Source organism: Didymella exigua, assembly GCF_010094145.1.
Source record: "Didymella exigua CBS 183.55 unplaced genomic scaffold M421scaffold_8, whole genome shotgun sequence".
NCBI lineage: Eukaryota > Fungi > Ascomycota > Dothideomycetes > Pleosporales > Didymellaceae > Didymella > Didymella exigua.
Window position 1 is genome coordinate 920,821 of NW_022984782.1, and position 15,438 is coordinate 936,258.

A 15,438-nucleotide genomic window follows, 5' to 3' on the forward strand; every position below is an offset into this window, starting at 1 on the left:
GAACACTTTGATGTGCATAAACCGAGCATTTCAAAGCACTTTTATGGCTATACGTCACATGTGTAGACTTTGACAAAGCATTGTACCATGTAGCAGGATCAAGTAGCGACACAGACACGGCAGTCGGCCTCCGACGCCAGGCAGCGACTTCCCGGGGCGACCCGGCAACAATTCGTTCCAGAAGAGGCGCCCGTCAGCACCTACCCTAGTCAACAGCGATGTGACCGCATCTCACAGCGTATTCAGTCACATCCTCCTCCGAACAGTGTTCGCGAGGCTGTAAGACGTAATGTAGGATATAAGGCAGTATTCAGCTCGTCATCGAGCTGCTCATCGAATGTTCACAGACCTAGCCTCATACGCAAGAAACGCATCATGGGATCTTTCAAAGGCCTATACTACACATTCGGTGCTCTAGGCACCAGTAGTGCAGTCTATCTCTTATCTCGCCGCAAACAACCCTCGCCACCCACAATCACTCTCCACGGCGCAGAGAACTGCAGGTACATCCTCGACAACTCGCACTCACACACCTTCTCCCTACCCGACGGCCGTACACTCGGTTACGCAGACTACGGCGACCCAAAAGGCAAGCCGATTTTGTACCAGCATGGTCTTCCTGGGAGTCGCATCGAGGCCACGCGATATCATGATCTGGGAAAAGAGTTGGGACTCAGGATTATTAGCATTGACCGCCCGGGGCATGGATGGAGTAGTTCGTTTGAGAAGTTTGGCGTGAGGACAGTGAAGAGCTGGGCAGAGGATATCAATGAGCTTACGGAGGGATTGGGGCTCAGTGAGTATGCGGTGATGGTACGCCCACTCGATGCATCTCGTAGTCACTTTCCTCGATGCAGTCTTCGATTGCCTTTGGTTTGAAATCTCAGCTGACGCACACAGGGCGTCTCCGGTGGCGGCCCGTACGCGCTCTCGCTCGCGCACGGCCTTCCCGCCTCAAAGCTGAAAGTCGTAAGTTTGATCTGCGGCATCGGGCCCCCAGATATTGGCATGTCCGGCGCCGGATGGCCCACCTTTCTAGGCTTCAGCGTCGGCTGGCGCTATTCGCCTCAAATCTTTCTGCGGTGGTTCTCCCAGCTAGACAACGCCAACAGCCTCGAGCTCTCCGACGAAGAGCGTCTGCGTCTCTTTCTATCTCCGGACCGCATAAAGGGCATGAGCGACTCCGATAAAGCGTTCTTCAGCGACGAGGACGAGATGCGCGCCTATCTTGCTACTTCGAGAGCGAGCTATGAGCAGGGCTTTGATGCCATGTGTAAGGATGGGTATACGATGTGTACGGATTGGGGGTTCAGGATTGAGGATGTTCGAAAGGATCTGCCGGTTGTGTTGTGGTATGGGAGTCAGGACAAGAACGTGCCGCCAAATCATGGCAGGACGATTGCGGGGAGACTGAGGACGGATAGTGAGCAGACTGATGGCGAGGTGACGAACAAGGGACCGATGGAATGGAAGGAGAGAGTGAGGCTGAGGATGCTGGACGATACGCATGCGAGTATCAGCATGCGGGATAAGCGAGGGTACTTGATGGACATCCTGAATGCGTGGGGAAAGTAAGACATTATGAGTCGAGTTGATCGCCGCTCAGTGTCTCGTGTTTGATGGATGCACGCTTTACCAAATCAGGCTTACACAGTTGCGGGGAAGATCTCGGATCTGCAGGGCCTCGGGGAGTCAAGGAGCAGCTCATGGCGACGATGAAATGTAGTTCCGGGTGCGTTGGCTCATTGTGGTGTTGTTGACGCTACCTAGATCATCAGGAGAGTGTAGTCCCAGCTGATAAGCTGCTTTCACTGCAAGCCCGTGGACGTTCCACGTCCCGACGGAGTACTCGGTGCCCTGTAGGTACATGCTAGTCAATAGAAGCATTTGTGTACTAGGGCACAAATCAGTAGAGTAAAAACGTTCGATGCTGGAAGTGCTTACCAACTTCGAGACTTGTAACATAACGGATCTGCCGGTCGCTCAGAGTCACTGCGCACCTATAGAACGAATCTGATCTTGAGGTACGGGCATCTGCCGTGACTGTAGGGTCGTGACCCCAGCTCGCGCTCGTTGCTATCGCGAATATCATGTTCAGCAAGCCCAACCACGATCTGCGCACTGACGAGATACCAAGGTCAATCATCTGCCGGTATGACTCGAGGAACTTGCGACGATCGATGAAGGGGTACAGTAATCCTGTTGTTGTGAAGTAGAGGCCAATCAAGGACGTCATCTCACCAGTCGGTGGAAGAAGAAACGGTTCTGCTTTGATCGATGCCTCGCCTGCGAAACTCAGAAGGTCCGGACCTGGAGATAAAGGACGGGATACATGAATGACATGGTTCTTGACACCTGAAGCTCCCAAAGAGATAGGTGTGCCCGCAAAAGCAGCGTTGTGTAGAACCTGATTTGTTGTACGGATTATCTGACGCGTGAATGCTATGTTGGATGTTGGTCCTGTCGCCTCGCTATTAGCCTGCTATCGTCGCGCAATCCTTATGTGCTTACCAAAGAAAGCTGAATGTTCTTCTTCAGTAAAAGCGACTGAGCCAATTCCATCGGTAGGGTCTTCGGCTTCAAGCGCTGTGTTCGGGTCGCTACAGGTCAAGGGGGTAGGGTCGATAGGAACGCCCCGGCATTGAACAGTTGCTGAATCTAAAAACCTGCAGGAAGATTCGCCCTCGAGTCCATCCACCCTGGATGTCAGCTTAGCGATCTGTTCTCTCAAGATTGCAACCTGAGACTCCAGCCCCGCGGTCAGTCTGCAGCTGTTTAGTAAAGGTACCAGCTAGTCTAGCAGATGCTTTGGCTAACTCTTTGGGTGCTGAAGATCTGGTCAAAGCTCCTGTGTTAGAGTACGCACACTTAAAGCCGTGTTCAGCACATGAGGAACAGTTTGGGTAGAGGCCATCGCACTATCGACGCCTTGTATCAGCACAAGCCTCCATTGGCAGTTTGCAGGAGTGTTGGCGTGATTCTAACACAACGACTTATATTCCTCGGTGCGGCTGACGCGTGATTTCTTCCGTCTACATTTTGCACAAGCAACAGTGATCCGGCTTCTTTTCCTCGGTCGTGACTCTGCTTGGCTGATAGTCGCACGAGGTTCTGAGGCATTGGCTGACTGATCCGTATTGATCAAGCTCATGCTGACATCCCCATCAGCCTCAAGTAGCGATGACTCGATACCTCCAAAGAAATTGTAAAAATTGGGAGTTAGGAAAGCTATGCGGAAGGTGTCTGATCATCTGATGAGTGCGGCAAGACAGGGCGCCGGGCCCGGAGACCTTAGCCTCCTCGGCCTCCAGCAGCTTCGAATATGTATAGCCTAACTCCCCGGCGGCACCAACACTCGGCTTCAGACTCTCCGACGGCTCGTATACCCCCCTATTGATACGCTATGAGAAAGGAGGGGGTTGCTCACGTCCGAGTGTGGACATACCGGTACGATGAATGCATATTTTGAAAGGTTGGTGAATCTGCACAGCAGGGAAGGAGGTCTCGACTCCATAGAGCTAGGCTGGAAGCTCCATCGTCGAAACCCATGGCTATAAACTTCTATGACATGAGGAGAAATCTCTCATAACGACGTCAGATGTACCGACACTTGTTGCCGCGTAATGTTGTCCAAAGCCGCAATCACAACCCGTGTGCTACACATTGGGGAGTTGAGTTTCTCAGCCGGCGGTACCACATACATTTGATGCTGTCAAAGATGTACCAGAATTGGACTTCAGTGCCTCCCGCACGCGACTTCCCGCCTCGGACCCTTTCTCGACCGTAATATCCAGCCCTCAACTTTCATCTTTGTACTTCGTCCACTGCATCCAGCATGTTGGAGCATTGCGAATCATCAAAACATCCACAATTCAAGATCGAGGCGAGATGATGCAGAAAGAAGATATCGTGCAACCATTGGCGACGGACAAGCCGTACAAATGGATACGTCAAGAGATCGAACAATCCCACCCGTACGCAGAATATGAGAAGATCTTTCGCCTTTCCATGGAATATGCCGGCGACTCAGCCTTCATGAACAACATGATGTACGCGCTCACCTTCTCAAATTTCATCCCAAATGAGTGGGGCTCCGCAGTAGTCTGGCGTGACGACGGAGGCAGAGTACTACACAGCCCGACCGATCGAATGTACGAGACCTTGCTGCACAATTCAATATGGTGGTTTTACGGCCCTCGTCACCCGAAACCTCTCGAGTCCATCGCCATAATCAACAAACGGCATCAGTACCGCGCCAAACAGCATCCCGATGCCTATTCACATCCGATCGACTACACATATGTTCTGTGCTTCTCCGCCACACTCATGCACCGCTTCCGCCTGCGCCTCAGACTGGCCGGATTCACTCCCAAGCAGAAGATCGCCGCCCATCTCTGCCTCCGCGAGTTTGCGCACCTTTTCCTCGTCGAGCGAGCCGGGCAGCCGTCGGCACCATGGGCTCCTCTCTCCACCATGGCCAATTCTCCAGCCGACTTCGACGGCCTGATGGCCTTTTGCGAGGACGTCGAAAACAACCACATGTACGTCACCGATGCGGGCCACATGGTTGCCGAAGCCCTGTTCGACCACTTTGCGTACTCGCACTTCCCGCCTTTTCTGCGCCATTTCGGGCGCGCGATCCCGATTGTGCTGTCGCTGCCGCAGATGCTGCGCGCGCACCGCATCAAGCCCGTCAATCCTGTGCTGGCGTGGCTCATCATCTCCGCCGTCGGAGGCTTCATTTGGTTCGCCGAGACGTTTTTGCCGGATCCAAAGATTGCTGCGAGGGAAATCATGGAGCAGCGGATCAGGACTGCGAAGGCCCAGGATAGCGAGGCGAGGGCCCTCGTGGATAAGGGGTTCCTGAGAGTTTTTGAGGAGAATCATCGAGGAGCTGGAGCATTGTGTCCGTTCAGGGTGAATGAGAAGAGCGGCTGATGGTTGAAAGTCGCGCCGAGGGAGGGGGAGGGGTGATAGCTCTGTTCAACCAGCACGTATGTAGGGACCACATGCAACGTCTCACCTGTGTTTAAATTCCAATAGACATCGTTCGTTGCTAGTAGCATACTGCTAGTGTTGCCGTCGCCTCAAAGCTTCCCCTTCCCACGCGCCGTCCCAAGCACCTCTTCCCTCCTCCTAACATCCACATCCCTCGGCCCCTCGCCCTTGAATTTCGTGGTGATAACCCACTCCCTGATGCCCCGGCGCCCGTGGCCCTGCGCTTCTACTTCCCGCCCCGGCCGGTCCAGCGCAAGCACCGCGGTGTGCTTGTCCACGCCGCCAACGCCATCCTGCGTTTTCTCGCCGTACTCGCCCTTTCCAAGGACAATGGGAGAGATACACGCCTCGCTGAACGGCACTTCGGATTGCCCCTCGTACGAACGCGGTTTGGTGAGGAAGACCATGAGCTTCTCGCGCTCCTGCGCGAGCTCGGCAGTAGAAGGGGTGGGGGATGAAGGCGAGGTTACGCTCGCGCTGAGGTAGGGCGAGAGGAGGAGCGTGAGGAAGAATTGCGGCGGGAAGAGGATGATCCTGTTACGTCGCGCGAGGTCGATCCATTTATTCGGCGGCAGAAAGCGCGCGGCCGTGTGCTCGATGCCGCCGTCGTGGGTGGGGTTGGGGATCACGAGCTCGTCTTCCTCCTCCACGCCAGCACCTGGTGGGGTGCCTGCGTCCGCGGCCTTCTTAGTCGGCGAGCGCGAGTTGAGCGGCAGGAAGTAGATGTACATCTGCGTGGAGAAGCGCTTGGGCACGTTGGGCGGCGTGACCCAGCGCGTGAACGGGATCAGGGCATCTGTGTCGGGGACCACGCCCCATTTGTCGAGTAAGTCGGTAAACTTCATGCTGCCGGAGTGCACGGCGCGACGAGCCTGTTCGCGCTCCTCGTCGCTGACTTCTGTGAATAGCTTTCCGCTGGCCTTGCTCTTGGCGAGCAGGATACCGCACTCTTCGAATGTCTCGCGGATCGCGGCGAGCCGGTACGCTGGGCCGTCCTGGTGTCGTCCTGGGTCGTTGATGTCGGGGATGGCGCCGTCGTGTGTTTTGGACAATGCGCCGCCCGGGAACACATGCGCGGAAGCAAAGCTGGATGCCTTCTTGACGCGGTGAAGGAGGAGAACTTGGTTTGTTGGGGAGATGAGAAGTACGCTGGGAGGTTAGCCCACGCGAGGAGGAGCATGTGAAAGAGCTTACCTGGAGCTTGGCCTTGGGACTGGAGGCTCTTTCGCTGGCTTCTTCAAAGGCTGGTGGTCCGCTGGAGACGACATGTTGCGCAGCGTTGCCGACGTTCCAAGCAATGGGAGCAGTACGGCGCGTGGATGTGGCCTGGTCGACGGGGCGGAGAACCGACACGGTAGATGTTGCGAACGCACAGTCACCGGTCGAGTATTATCCAAGAGCGTTCGAGAAGGTATACTCGGTCTGAACATGGTCAGCCACGCCGGTGATTAGCGATGCGCGTGTCATTGTACGGTGTTGTGTCGAGGAGACGCGGGGAGATGCCGAGGTCCAGCGCGAGGGACATGGCGCATCAGAGTCAAACGGTCAAAGCTCTATGCCTACTTCCGCGCACAGAACCGGCAGCATCACATCATGTGTACAGTTTTGGAGACAAAATTGATAGAAGTATTGAACATGGTTCGTGGTATCATTGCTTTTGAGCGTATCTAATCCTCCAAATGTCCCGTCAGTCGTCATCGCATGTCTAGAAATTCAAGCCATACCCAACGCCCTTACAATGCAAGTAGATCTATTCAGATCTGTGTCTATGAGTAGAGCTTCTTGTCGAAGCTGTGCAGGCCGTGAACGCCGCCTTCGGCCTGAGCACTGGCAGTGCGAAGCTCAAACCTGAGCTTGCCGCTATCAACAGCCTCATGCATCTCGGTCAAGCTCTTGATACCGACATCCTGGAGCGAGTGCTGAACACCGGCCATGAGGTATGGCACGAACTTGGTGATGGAACCACGGTCCTGGACGGATCCAGAGACGCCCTGAGCGACAAGGACGCGGTCACCCTCGGAGAAGTAGCGGGCGGTACCAGCATTGCTGGCCTTGGAGTCTGGGTTGCCAGCTCCCGCCTTCTTGTCCTCCATGGCCGCGATACTGCCCATACCACGGTAGGCCTTGACGAGCTGACCGTCACGGCTGACAAAGTACTCACCGGGAGACTCGGTGGTACCAGCGAGGAGACCGCCCATCATGACAGAAGAGGCACCCATGGCAAGACCCTTGACGATGTGACCAACGTTCTGGATGCCGCCGTCCGCAATGCAGGGGACGCCAAAGCGCTTGGCGAACTGGGTGACGTTGTAGACAGACGTGGCCTGGGGACGACCGACGGCCATGACCTCTTGGGTGATGCAGGCGCTTCCGCTGCCCATACCGATTCGGAGGCCGTCAGCACCAGCAGCAATGAGCGCAGCAGCCTGTTCGCGAGTGACGACGTTTCCGCCAATCACATCGAGACCGGGGTACTTCTCCTTGATGTACTTGATCATCTCGACCTGGTACATGGAGTTACCCTGGCTGGAGTCGAGGATGACAATGTCGAGACCAGCGTCAACAAGCTTCTGCAGACGGGTCTTGTCCTCGGGTCGGGTGCCGATAGCGGCGGCAGCAATGAGCTGCTTGGAGTGAGGGAGCTTGGACGCAAGGGGGTAGTTCAGGTTCTTCATCAGATCGGAGCGCGACAAGAGCGCAATGAGGTTGAAGTCCTTGTCGACAATGGGAAGCTTGCCCTTCTTCGACTTGTTCAAGATGCTGTTGGCCTCCTTGAGGTCGATGCCGTGGGGACCGGTGACGAGGTCGGTAGACATGACAGCAGTGACGGGGTCGTCGACTTTGTCGTGGAACTGGATGTCACGGGGAGTGATGATACCGATCAGCTTGGAGCGAAGCTTGCCGTCCTCTGCAAGTCAATGTTAGTGACTGCGCACACTCTGATTTGAGATTGAACGAGCAGGATAGTTCCAGGATCAGAAAAATAATCATGGTCTCCACAGCACGGCGGAACCGTTGCGGATGAACGAAAGTTATAAATGAAGTTGAAGCATCATGGAAAGGGTGCGCAAGAACATCGAGAGCTGCTTACCAGTGACTGGGAAACCACCAAAGCCCCACTTCTCTTTCAGAGCCTTGGCCTCAGCGACGGTGGTCTGGGGAGAGATGACGACGGGGTCGAGGATGAAGCCGTTCTCGAAACGCTTGACCTTGCGGACCATCTCGGCCTGGTCGTCCTGAGAGCAGTTGTGGTGGATCACACCAAGGCCTCCGAGCAGCGCAATGTGAATGGCCATGTTGTGCTCGGTGACGGTGTCCATGGGCGAGGAGACGAAGGGAGTCTTGAGGGTGATGCGCTTTGTAATCGGGGTGTCGAGGGTGACCTCGGCGGCAGGGAAGCCTAGCGATCGTGTTAGACTGCCGATTGTATCGCTCGGGCCTGGCGACCCTTTGCTCGCACTTGACTCAGAAGGCGGCAGGCTGTTAGGGTCACGCTGGCTGCGAGGACTACGCACCGATGTAGCCAGGAAGCATGAGGAAGTCATTGTAGGTCAGACCGCCGTTCTCCTTGGAGTTAATGAGGGTCTTCACGTCAATGCCATCGCGCTCCTGGTACTCGTTCTGGAGCACCTCGAGGGCCTTGGTGTAGTCCAGGGCGTTGGTGGTGGTGTCAGTCATGGCGTCGCCGTTCTCGATGGTCATTTTGAAGGTAGAGAAGACTTCCCAGGAACGGAGAAGTACTTGGAGAGGTGACGTGAAGAAACAGACCTCAGTGCGTGGATTTACGACTTTGGCCGGGAAAAAGTGAACTTTTCCCAAGAGCATGAGAAAGTGGGAAAATTCGACGGAAGAAGTTTCGGTGTTCTGCCAGCTGCGGCCGCCTTTGCGCACGTGCCGTCGCCCTCACCCTCATGTGACGTACCGCTCTACCGTGATTATTCATAACGCGTCGTGAATGACATTTCATCAGAGCCCGATTCTACGTGTGTGAGGTGAAAGTGAAGACAGGGCAGCTCGTGTTGGAGCCACACATGGCGGATGTGAGGTCCACGAGAGGCGCGCGCTTACACAGTAGTGTGGTGGGAGTCGTGGTCGTGGTGCGCCGGGACGGAGGTGATTTTCGTACCGCCGGGGTTCGACCTGGCAACGACAACACACACGATAAACAACGCTAGACTCCAAACCAGCAACCCAGCTTCAACTCGGCTGTGACATCTGCTCTCTCCATCCCCCACATTCCACATTCCCTTCTTTGGCTGTGGGCGTGCGAGCGCCTGGACGCTGGACCTTTGCGACTCGCTGTGAGAGTCTGTTTGGCAAACCGCTGGTTCGTTTGGACGGCAGGCGCCTCCGCTTAATCGACATAGTCGACATAGTCGACATACCCTGTAGTAATACCGGCCTCAACCACGGCCTCTTCGACATAATACCCCCAATCTGCACACCACATGTTGCGCCACTAGACGCCCTCCGTCCTCCGCCAGCTGCTCCCCGCACGATCGCGTCATGAGCTACAACGCGTACACGCCGCGCACGAAACTGGGGCACCCGTCCGCCTCGCCGTCCCCGCTCCGCCAGGCCTCGACGCTCTCAAACGGCTCCTCGACACGCTCCAACGATGCCCCGAGCCGGTCGAGCACGCAGTCGAGCAGCGCCTCGACGGGCTTCGGCGCTGCGCTGGGCCACCGCCGCGGCTTGAGCGAGGCCACGGTACTGTCGCAGCCTCGCACCGAGAGCTACTACGGTGGCTCCGAAGACTCGAGTGCCGGCGCGAACCCGTACGCCAACCTGCGCAAAGCGCTACGGCCCCTCTCGCAGGCGCCCCAGAGCTCGCCGCCGCCCTCGCCCGAGAAGGAAAAGCGGCCCGTCACACCCACGGGCAGCCCAACGCGCTCCTTCTCGCACAACCGGTCGCAGAGCGTCGAGAACATCCGCTACCGGCCCTTCGACGGGCCCGCCTCGCCCACCTCGCCCACCTCGCCCGCCTCGCCGCCCTCGAAGCCGCGCCCGCTGTCCATCGCCGTCTCCCGCGCAGACTCGATACGCGCACCGGCCCGCGACCACTCGGCGCGGCCGCTCTCTGCACACCTCGAGAAGCCGGTCCTGCAGAGCCTCCACAAGTCGGCCACGGGCCATCTGCGCACCCTCTCCAAGTTTGCAGCCTCCGGCAGCGAGGATGACTTCAGCATCAAGTCGCCAGAACAAGAGGTCGTCGGCTTGCACGGGCGGCGAAGGCTGCAGCGGACCGACCAGCAACGAGGGAAGAAGACACAATCCTCGTGGGCCCGGACTAATTGGATGGACCAGCAGCGCCAGTTCTTGCAGGCGTACGAGTATCTCTGCCACATCGGCGAGGCCAAGGAGTGGATGGAGGATATCATCGATGCAGAGCTGCCGCCCGCCGTCGAACTGGAGGAGGCTCTGCGAAACGGTGTCACATTGGCCGAGATTGTGCAAGCGATCAAGGGCCACCCACTGCGCATCTTCCGCGACCCCAAGTTGCAGTACCGGCACTCTAACAACTATGCCCATTTCTTCAACTTCCTGGCCGACGTCGAGCTTCCGGATCTGTTCCAGTTCGAGCTGATTGATCTCTATGAGAAGAAAAACGTGCCCAAGGTCATCTACTGTATCCACGCCCTGTCGTGGCTGCTGTTCCGAAAGGGCATTGTCGACTTCCGCATTGGCAACCTGGTCGGTAAACTGCAGTTTGAGCATCACGAGCTGGAAGCTACACAAAAGGGTCTTGACAAGTCCGGCGTCAGCATGCCCAACTTCTCTGGCGTGTCGGCGAATTTCAACGTCGAGCCCGAGCCCGAGCCCGAGCCCGTCGAGTCGGAAGACGATAGAATTGATCGTGAGCTAGGCGAGAACGAGGCCATGATCTTGGACCTGCAGGCACAGATGAGGGGTGCGTTGGTCCGTATGCGTCTGGGTGATATGATGCAAGAGCTCTGGGACCACGAGCATCTTATTGCAGACCTGCAATCCCGCATCCGTGGTGACTGGGCAAGACAAATCGCAACATATCGTCTTGATATGCGACGATTCGCAGTGACGCTCCAGAGTGCGGCCAGGGGCTACCTCGTCCGATCGAGGAAACGTGGCGAGGAGGGCTTCTGGCGGGACAACACAGCCCAAGTGCTCAAGGTCCAGAATCTGTTCCGTGGACGCAAAGCCAGGGCTCAGGTTCAGTACACCAAATCGAAGATCGAGCAACACGATCACGGGATACGACAGTTCCAAGCAGCCATTCGAGGAGCTTTGGAACGACTTCGCGTCGGCAACCGATACGCCGAGACCCGGGACACCGAACCAGCCACTGTACATATCCAAGCGATGATTCGGGGAGCCCTTCTCCGACACCGAGTCGACCGCGAATGGGCCGAGCTGCAGGCCAACGAGGCCTACATTGCCGACTTCCAAGCAGTGTCCCGAGCAGCTCTTCTTCGACAAGAACTGCGAGCTGACCAAGAGGGCCTTCGCCAACATGAGAACGTAGTCACCCTCTTGCAGGCGGCTGCGCGGGGCATTCTCGCTAGGAAACAGAATGCAGAGATGCAAGACCAACTGGTAAGCACATCAGTCGATTGGTCCGCTGTTCAGTCCAAGATTCGCGGTGATGCTGCTCGAATCTCCTTTGGACAATTGATGAGTGCGCTGTACGCTGAGGAGCCACAAATTACGGATCTACAATCGAAGATCCGTGGCACCAACTACAGGGTCGCTTTTGGGCAGATGATGAGCGCGCTCTACGCAGAGGAGCCGCAGGTCACGGACATCCAATCCAAGATCCGGGGCAATGCCTCGAGAGTCGCGTTTGGGTTGACGATGAGTGCGCTATACGCAGAAGAGCCGCACGTCACCGATCTCCAAGCGATTGCAAGAGGTGGCCGAGTACGTTCCGAAACCGCAGACACACTTGCGCAGTTGAGCGGACAAGAAGCTACCATACTTTCTTTACAGGCTTACATTCGTGGTTTCCTTTCTCGCCAAAGGCATTTCTCTAACCTCAAGGCTCTCCAGACACAAACTCCGGCTTTCGTCGATCTGCAGTCGGCGAGTCGAGGATTCGTCCAACGACAGCGGACATACGACATACTCTGCCAACTCAATGCGCAAGAGCCCGAGATCACTCAGCTTCAAGGGGATGCCCGCGGCATGCTGCTTCGCATGGAAATCGGCATGCAGCTCGGCCAGCTTGAGGAACACGAAGAGGCCGTCGTAGAGCTTCAGGCGTTTGCACGGGGTGTGCTAGTCCGTCACAAACACGCCGAGAAGCAGCAGTTCTACCGTGAAAACATGGAGAAGGTCATCAAGCTCCAGAGCTTCGTCCGAGGCCGTCAACAGGGAGAAGCGTACAAGAGCTTGACAAGCGGCAAGAACCCACCCGTGTCTACCGTTAAAAACTTTGTACATCTGCTCAACGACAGCGATATCGACTTTGATGAAGAGATTGGTATGTGGTCATGACACCCACCTTTTGCAATTGTACTAATAACGAACCAGAATTCGAGCGCCTACGAAAAACCGTAGTTCAGCACGTTCGGCAGAACGAGCTTGCGGAGCAATACGTCGACCAACTGGACATCAAGATCGCATTGCTTGTCAAGAACAAGATCACACTGGACGAGGTCGTCAAGCACCAGAAGCACTTTGGAGGCCACGTCGGCACCCTTCTGAGCAGCAAGGATATCTCATCGAAAGATCCCTTCGACCTCAAGGCGCTCAACAAGACTTCGCGCCGGAAGCTCGAGCAGTACCAAGAGCTATTTTTTACCCTGCAGACACAGCCTCAATACCTGGCGCGTCTTTTCAGGCGTATCCGAGAGCAGCGACTTGAGGAGAAAGATACTAAGCGCATCGAGCAGTTGACAATGAGCATGTTCGGATTGGCTCAGAAGCGAAGAGAAGAGTACTGGCTCCTCAAGCTTATGGCAAGGTCGCTCAGGGAAGAAGTCGATCGCTGTGCAACTCTGCAAGAATTCACCCGTGGCAACTTCTTCTGGACAAGATTGTTTGGTAGCTTTGTTCGCTCGCCGCGGGACCGCAAATTTCTGAAGGAGCTCTTGGGCGCGGTCATTCGCGAGAACATCATTGACAACGAGGAGCTGGACCTCGAGAGCGACCCTATGCAAATCTACAAGTCGGCAATCAACAACGAGGAGCTCCGTACCGGTCAGCGAAGTCGCCGAGATCCCAACGTAACCCGTGACATGGCGCTCAAGGACCAGGAGACTCGAGCTACGTTCATCCACAACCTCCAAGATCTTCGAGACGTCGCGGACCAGTACTTTGCGATGCTCGAAGAAGTGCTTCACCGCATGCCGTATGGCGTTCGCTACATCGTCCAGCAGATGTTCGAGGAGCTGCGCCAGAAGTTCCCGTACGAGCCGCAGGAACAGCTCCTTCAGGTTGCAGGACACTGGCTGTGGCGATCGTATATCCAGCCTGCTCTTGCTCAGCCCCAGCACTGGGGAGTAGTCGACCGCGGTCTGTCCAATGTCATGGGCCGTAATCTCAACGCCGTCAACAAGGTGCTCGGACAAGTAGCAGCAGGAAGACTGTTTGGTGGTGAGGACCTCTACCTGCAACCACTCAACAGCTACGTCACCGAGGCCATCGACCGTCTGCAGGACATTTGGGTCAATCTGATTGATGTCCGTGACGCCGAGGCATACTTTGAGATTGACGAGTTCAACGACCTCTTCGCTCGGACCAAGCCAACACTGTATATCAAGCTTGCAGATGTCTTCGCCATTCACAACCTGGTCATCGATGACCTCTCAACCCTCTGTCCATCTCAAGACGACCCTCTGCGCGAGGTTGTACGCGAGCTTGGAAGCGCAAAGAACAACGAGAACGAGCTGTTGCACGTCAGCTCGACCGAAATCACCCTGACACTGAACCCCAAGTTCCACGAACAAGAAGGTAGGCAGCACCAAATCGCCACGTTGATCGATGCTAATATGAAAATAGACCCCGATGCACACCTCAAGTCACTCTTCATGGAAACGAAGCGCTACGCACTGTACATCATCCGCGTGCAGACTGGCGCCAATCTTACAGAGATTCTGTGCAAGCCTGTTACACCTCAAGACGAAGACCGATGGGACGCACTCGTCCGTGAAGAAGTCGCCGCGCAAAGGAAAGACCGCAACCGCAAGCACAGCGCCGTTCGGTCGTCAGCCGCGTCCACCTACACCACGGACATGGGCTCCAACTCGGTCCTGGAACTCGATTACCCGACTCTGAAGCAGTACTGCCTGGAGAACATGGTCCAACTCCAACGCGCGGGCCGCATCTCGCCGCACAACAACTACCAAGACCTGCTCAACGCCATCGCAGTGGACATCCGCACCAAGCATCGGCGGCGCATGGAGCGGGCGCGCGAGATGGAAGGTGTACGCACGACGCTCGCGGCGCTCGACGAGAAAGCGCACTTTCTCGAGCAGCAACTCAAGTCGTACAATGACTACATCGAGCAAGCCATGGTGACGCTGCAATCGAAAAAGGGCAAGAAGAAATTCCTCCTCCCCTTCACTCGGCAGTACAACCACATGCGCGAGCTCAAATCAACAGGGCGCGCCTACCGATTCGGATCGTTCAAGTACTCGGCGCGCAACCTGGCGCAAAAGGGCATCCTGGTGTCGTGGTCCGGGTACGCGGAGAGCGCGTGGGACCGCCTCGAGCTCACCGTGTCGAGCAACCAGACGGGCATCTTTGAGATCCAGGGCTCGCAGGGCAGCATGATGATCCCCGGCGCGTTTGCAGAGGTGCCCCTCGACGGGCTGCTGCAGGCGCAGTTTGATAACCACCAGTTCATGAACCTGTTTGGTGAGGGACGCGATGGCAGCGGCAATGGGGCTGTCAGGGTTAATGTTAATCTGTTCTTGCATTTGATTTTCAAGAAGTTCTACCGCGATGAGTAGAGCCTTCTGAGGCGGGGTGGCCATGGAGTGCGAGGTTAGGATAGGATACCATTGTTTTTGTTGGCATGGCTGGACGAGGGTGTTTGGGAGCACGTTGTGGGTTTGGTAGAGATGAATCATGAGATTATGCCGCTTTGAGCGTCTGCATCCGGGTCGCGAGGAGTGCTGTGTGTGTGGGTGTGTGGGTGTATGTGTGTGGGTGTGTGTGTGTGTGTGTGTGTGTGTGTGTGTGTGTGTGTGTGTGTGTATGTGTATGTGTGTGGGTGTGTGGGTGTGTGGGTGGGTGTGGGTGTATGTGTGTGTATGTGTGTGGGTGTGTGGGTGTGTGGGTGTGTGGGTGGATGTATGTGTGTGGGTGGGTGTGTGTGTGTGGGTGTGCACATGTCTGATGATCATTAGATAGATGGACTCTTGGGCGTACGCGCTGACTTGGGTTGGGGTATCCATATTTCACATCGCCAGTAAAAAGAAAGCACTTCACGACGCTCCGCCAGGTACCACGTGCACA

General features: G+C 56.2%; 7 protein-coding genes across 7 annotated transcripts; 4 read left to right on the forward strand and 3 right to left on the reverse strand.

Moving 5' to 3' along the window:
• Positions 1–375: 375 nt before the first annotated feature.
• M421DRAFT_58939 (alpha/beta-hydrolase) lies at positions 376–1,575 on the forward strand (the record flags this gene model as incomplete). Its single annotated transcript, XM_033595646.1, has 2 exons — positions 376–813; positions 901–1,575. The coding sequence occupies 2 exons, from the start codon at positions 376–378 to the stop codon at positions 1,573–1,575; spliced, it is 1,113 nt and encodes a 370-aa protein (XP_033450818.1).
• A 129-nt stretch (positions 1,576–1,704) lies between these two features.
• M421DRAFT_58581 (uncharacterized protein) lies at positions 1,705–3,151 on the reverse strand (the record flags this gene model as incomplete). Its single annotated transcript, XM_033595616.1, has 5 exons — positions 1,705–1,894; positions 1,923–2,460; positions 2,512–2,765; positions 2,818–2,918; positions 3,017–3,151. The coding sequence occupies 5 exons, from the start codon at positions 3,149–3,151 to the stop codon at positions 1,705–1,707; spliced, it is 1,218 nt and encodes a 405-aa protein (XP_033450819.1).
• A 782-nt stretch (positions 3,152–3,933) lies between these two features.
• M421DRAFT_44520 (uncharacterized protein) lies at positions 3,934–4,773 on the forward strand (the record flags this gene model as incomplete). The annotated part of the gene is made up of 1 exon (XM_033594659.1): positions 3,934–4,773. A coding segment is annotated over one exon (840 nt), but the record flags the coding sequence as incomplete, so codon positions are not given.
• A 206-nt stretch (positions 4,774–4,979) lies between these two features.
• M421DRAFT_418872 (uncharacterized protein) lies at positions 4,980–6,489 on the reverse strand. The gene is made up of 2 exons (XM_033591927.1): positions 6,193–6,489; positions 4,980–6,147 (listed from the first exon to the last, which is right to left on the reverse strand). Exons 1-2 carry the CDS (start codon positions 6,264–6,266, stop codon positions 5,088–5,090), a joined length of 1,134 nt encoding a protein of 377 aa, XP_033450821.1. The 5' UTR covers positions 6,267–6,489; the 3' UTR covers positions 4,980–5,087.
• Positions 6,490–6,616: 127 nt separating this feature from the next.
• M421DRAFT_418873 (IMP dehydrogenase) lies at positions 6,617–8,814 on the reverse strand. Its single transcript, XM_033591928.1, has 3 exons — positions 8,514–8,814; positions 8,090–8,398; positions 6,617–7,906 (listed from the first exon to the last, which is right to left on the reverse strand). Exons 1-3 carry the CDS (start codon positions 8,698–8,700, stop codon positions 6,765–6,767), a joined length of 1,638 nt encoding a protein of 545 aa, XP_033450822.1. The 5' UTR covers positions 8,701–8,814; the 3' UTR covers positions 6,617–6,764.
• A 690-nt stretch (positions 8,815–9,504) lies between these two features.
• On the forward strand, positions 9,505–14,930 carry M421DRAFT_3614 (uncharacterized protein; the record flags this gene model as incomplete). The annotated part of the gene is made up of 3 exons (XM_033589680.1): positions 9,505–12,457; positions 12,508–13,929; positions 13,978–14,930. The coding sequence occupies 3 exons, from the start codon at positions 9,505–9,507 to the stop codon at positions 14,928–14,930; spliced, it is 5,328 nt and encodes a 1,775-aa protein (XP_033450823.1).
• Positions 14,931–15,024: 94 nt separating this feature from the next.
• On the forward strand, positions 15,025–15,368 carry M421DRAFT_376964 (uncharacterized protein). The gene has a single exon (XM_033589817.1). The coding sequence runs from the start codon at positions 15,120–15,122 to the stop codon at positions 15,327–15,329; it is 210 nt and encodes a 69-aa protein (XP_033450824.1). The 5' UTR covers positions 15,025–15,119; the 3' UTR covers positions 15,330–15,368.
• Positions 15,369–15,438: the final 70 nt, after the last annotated feature.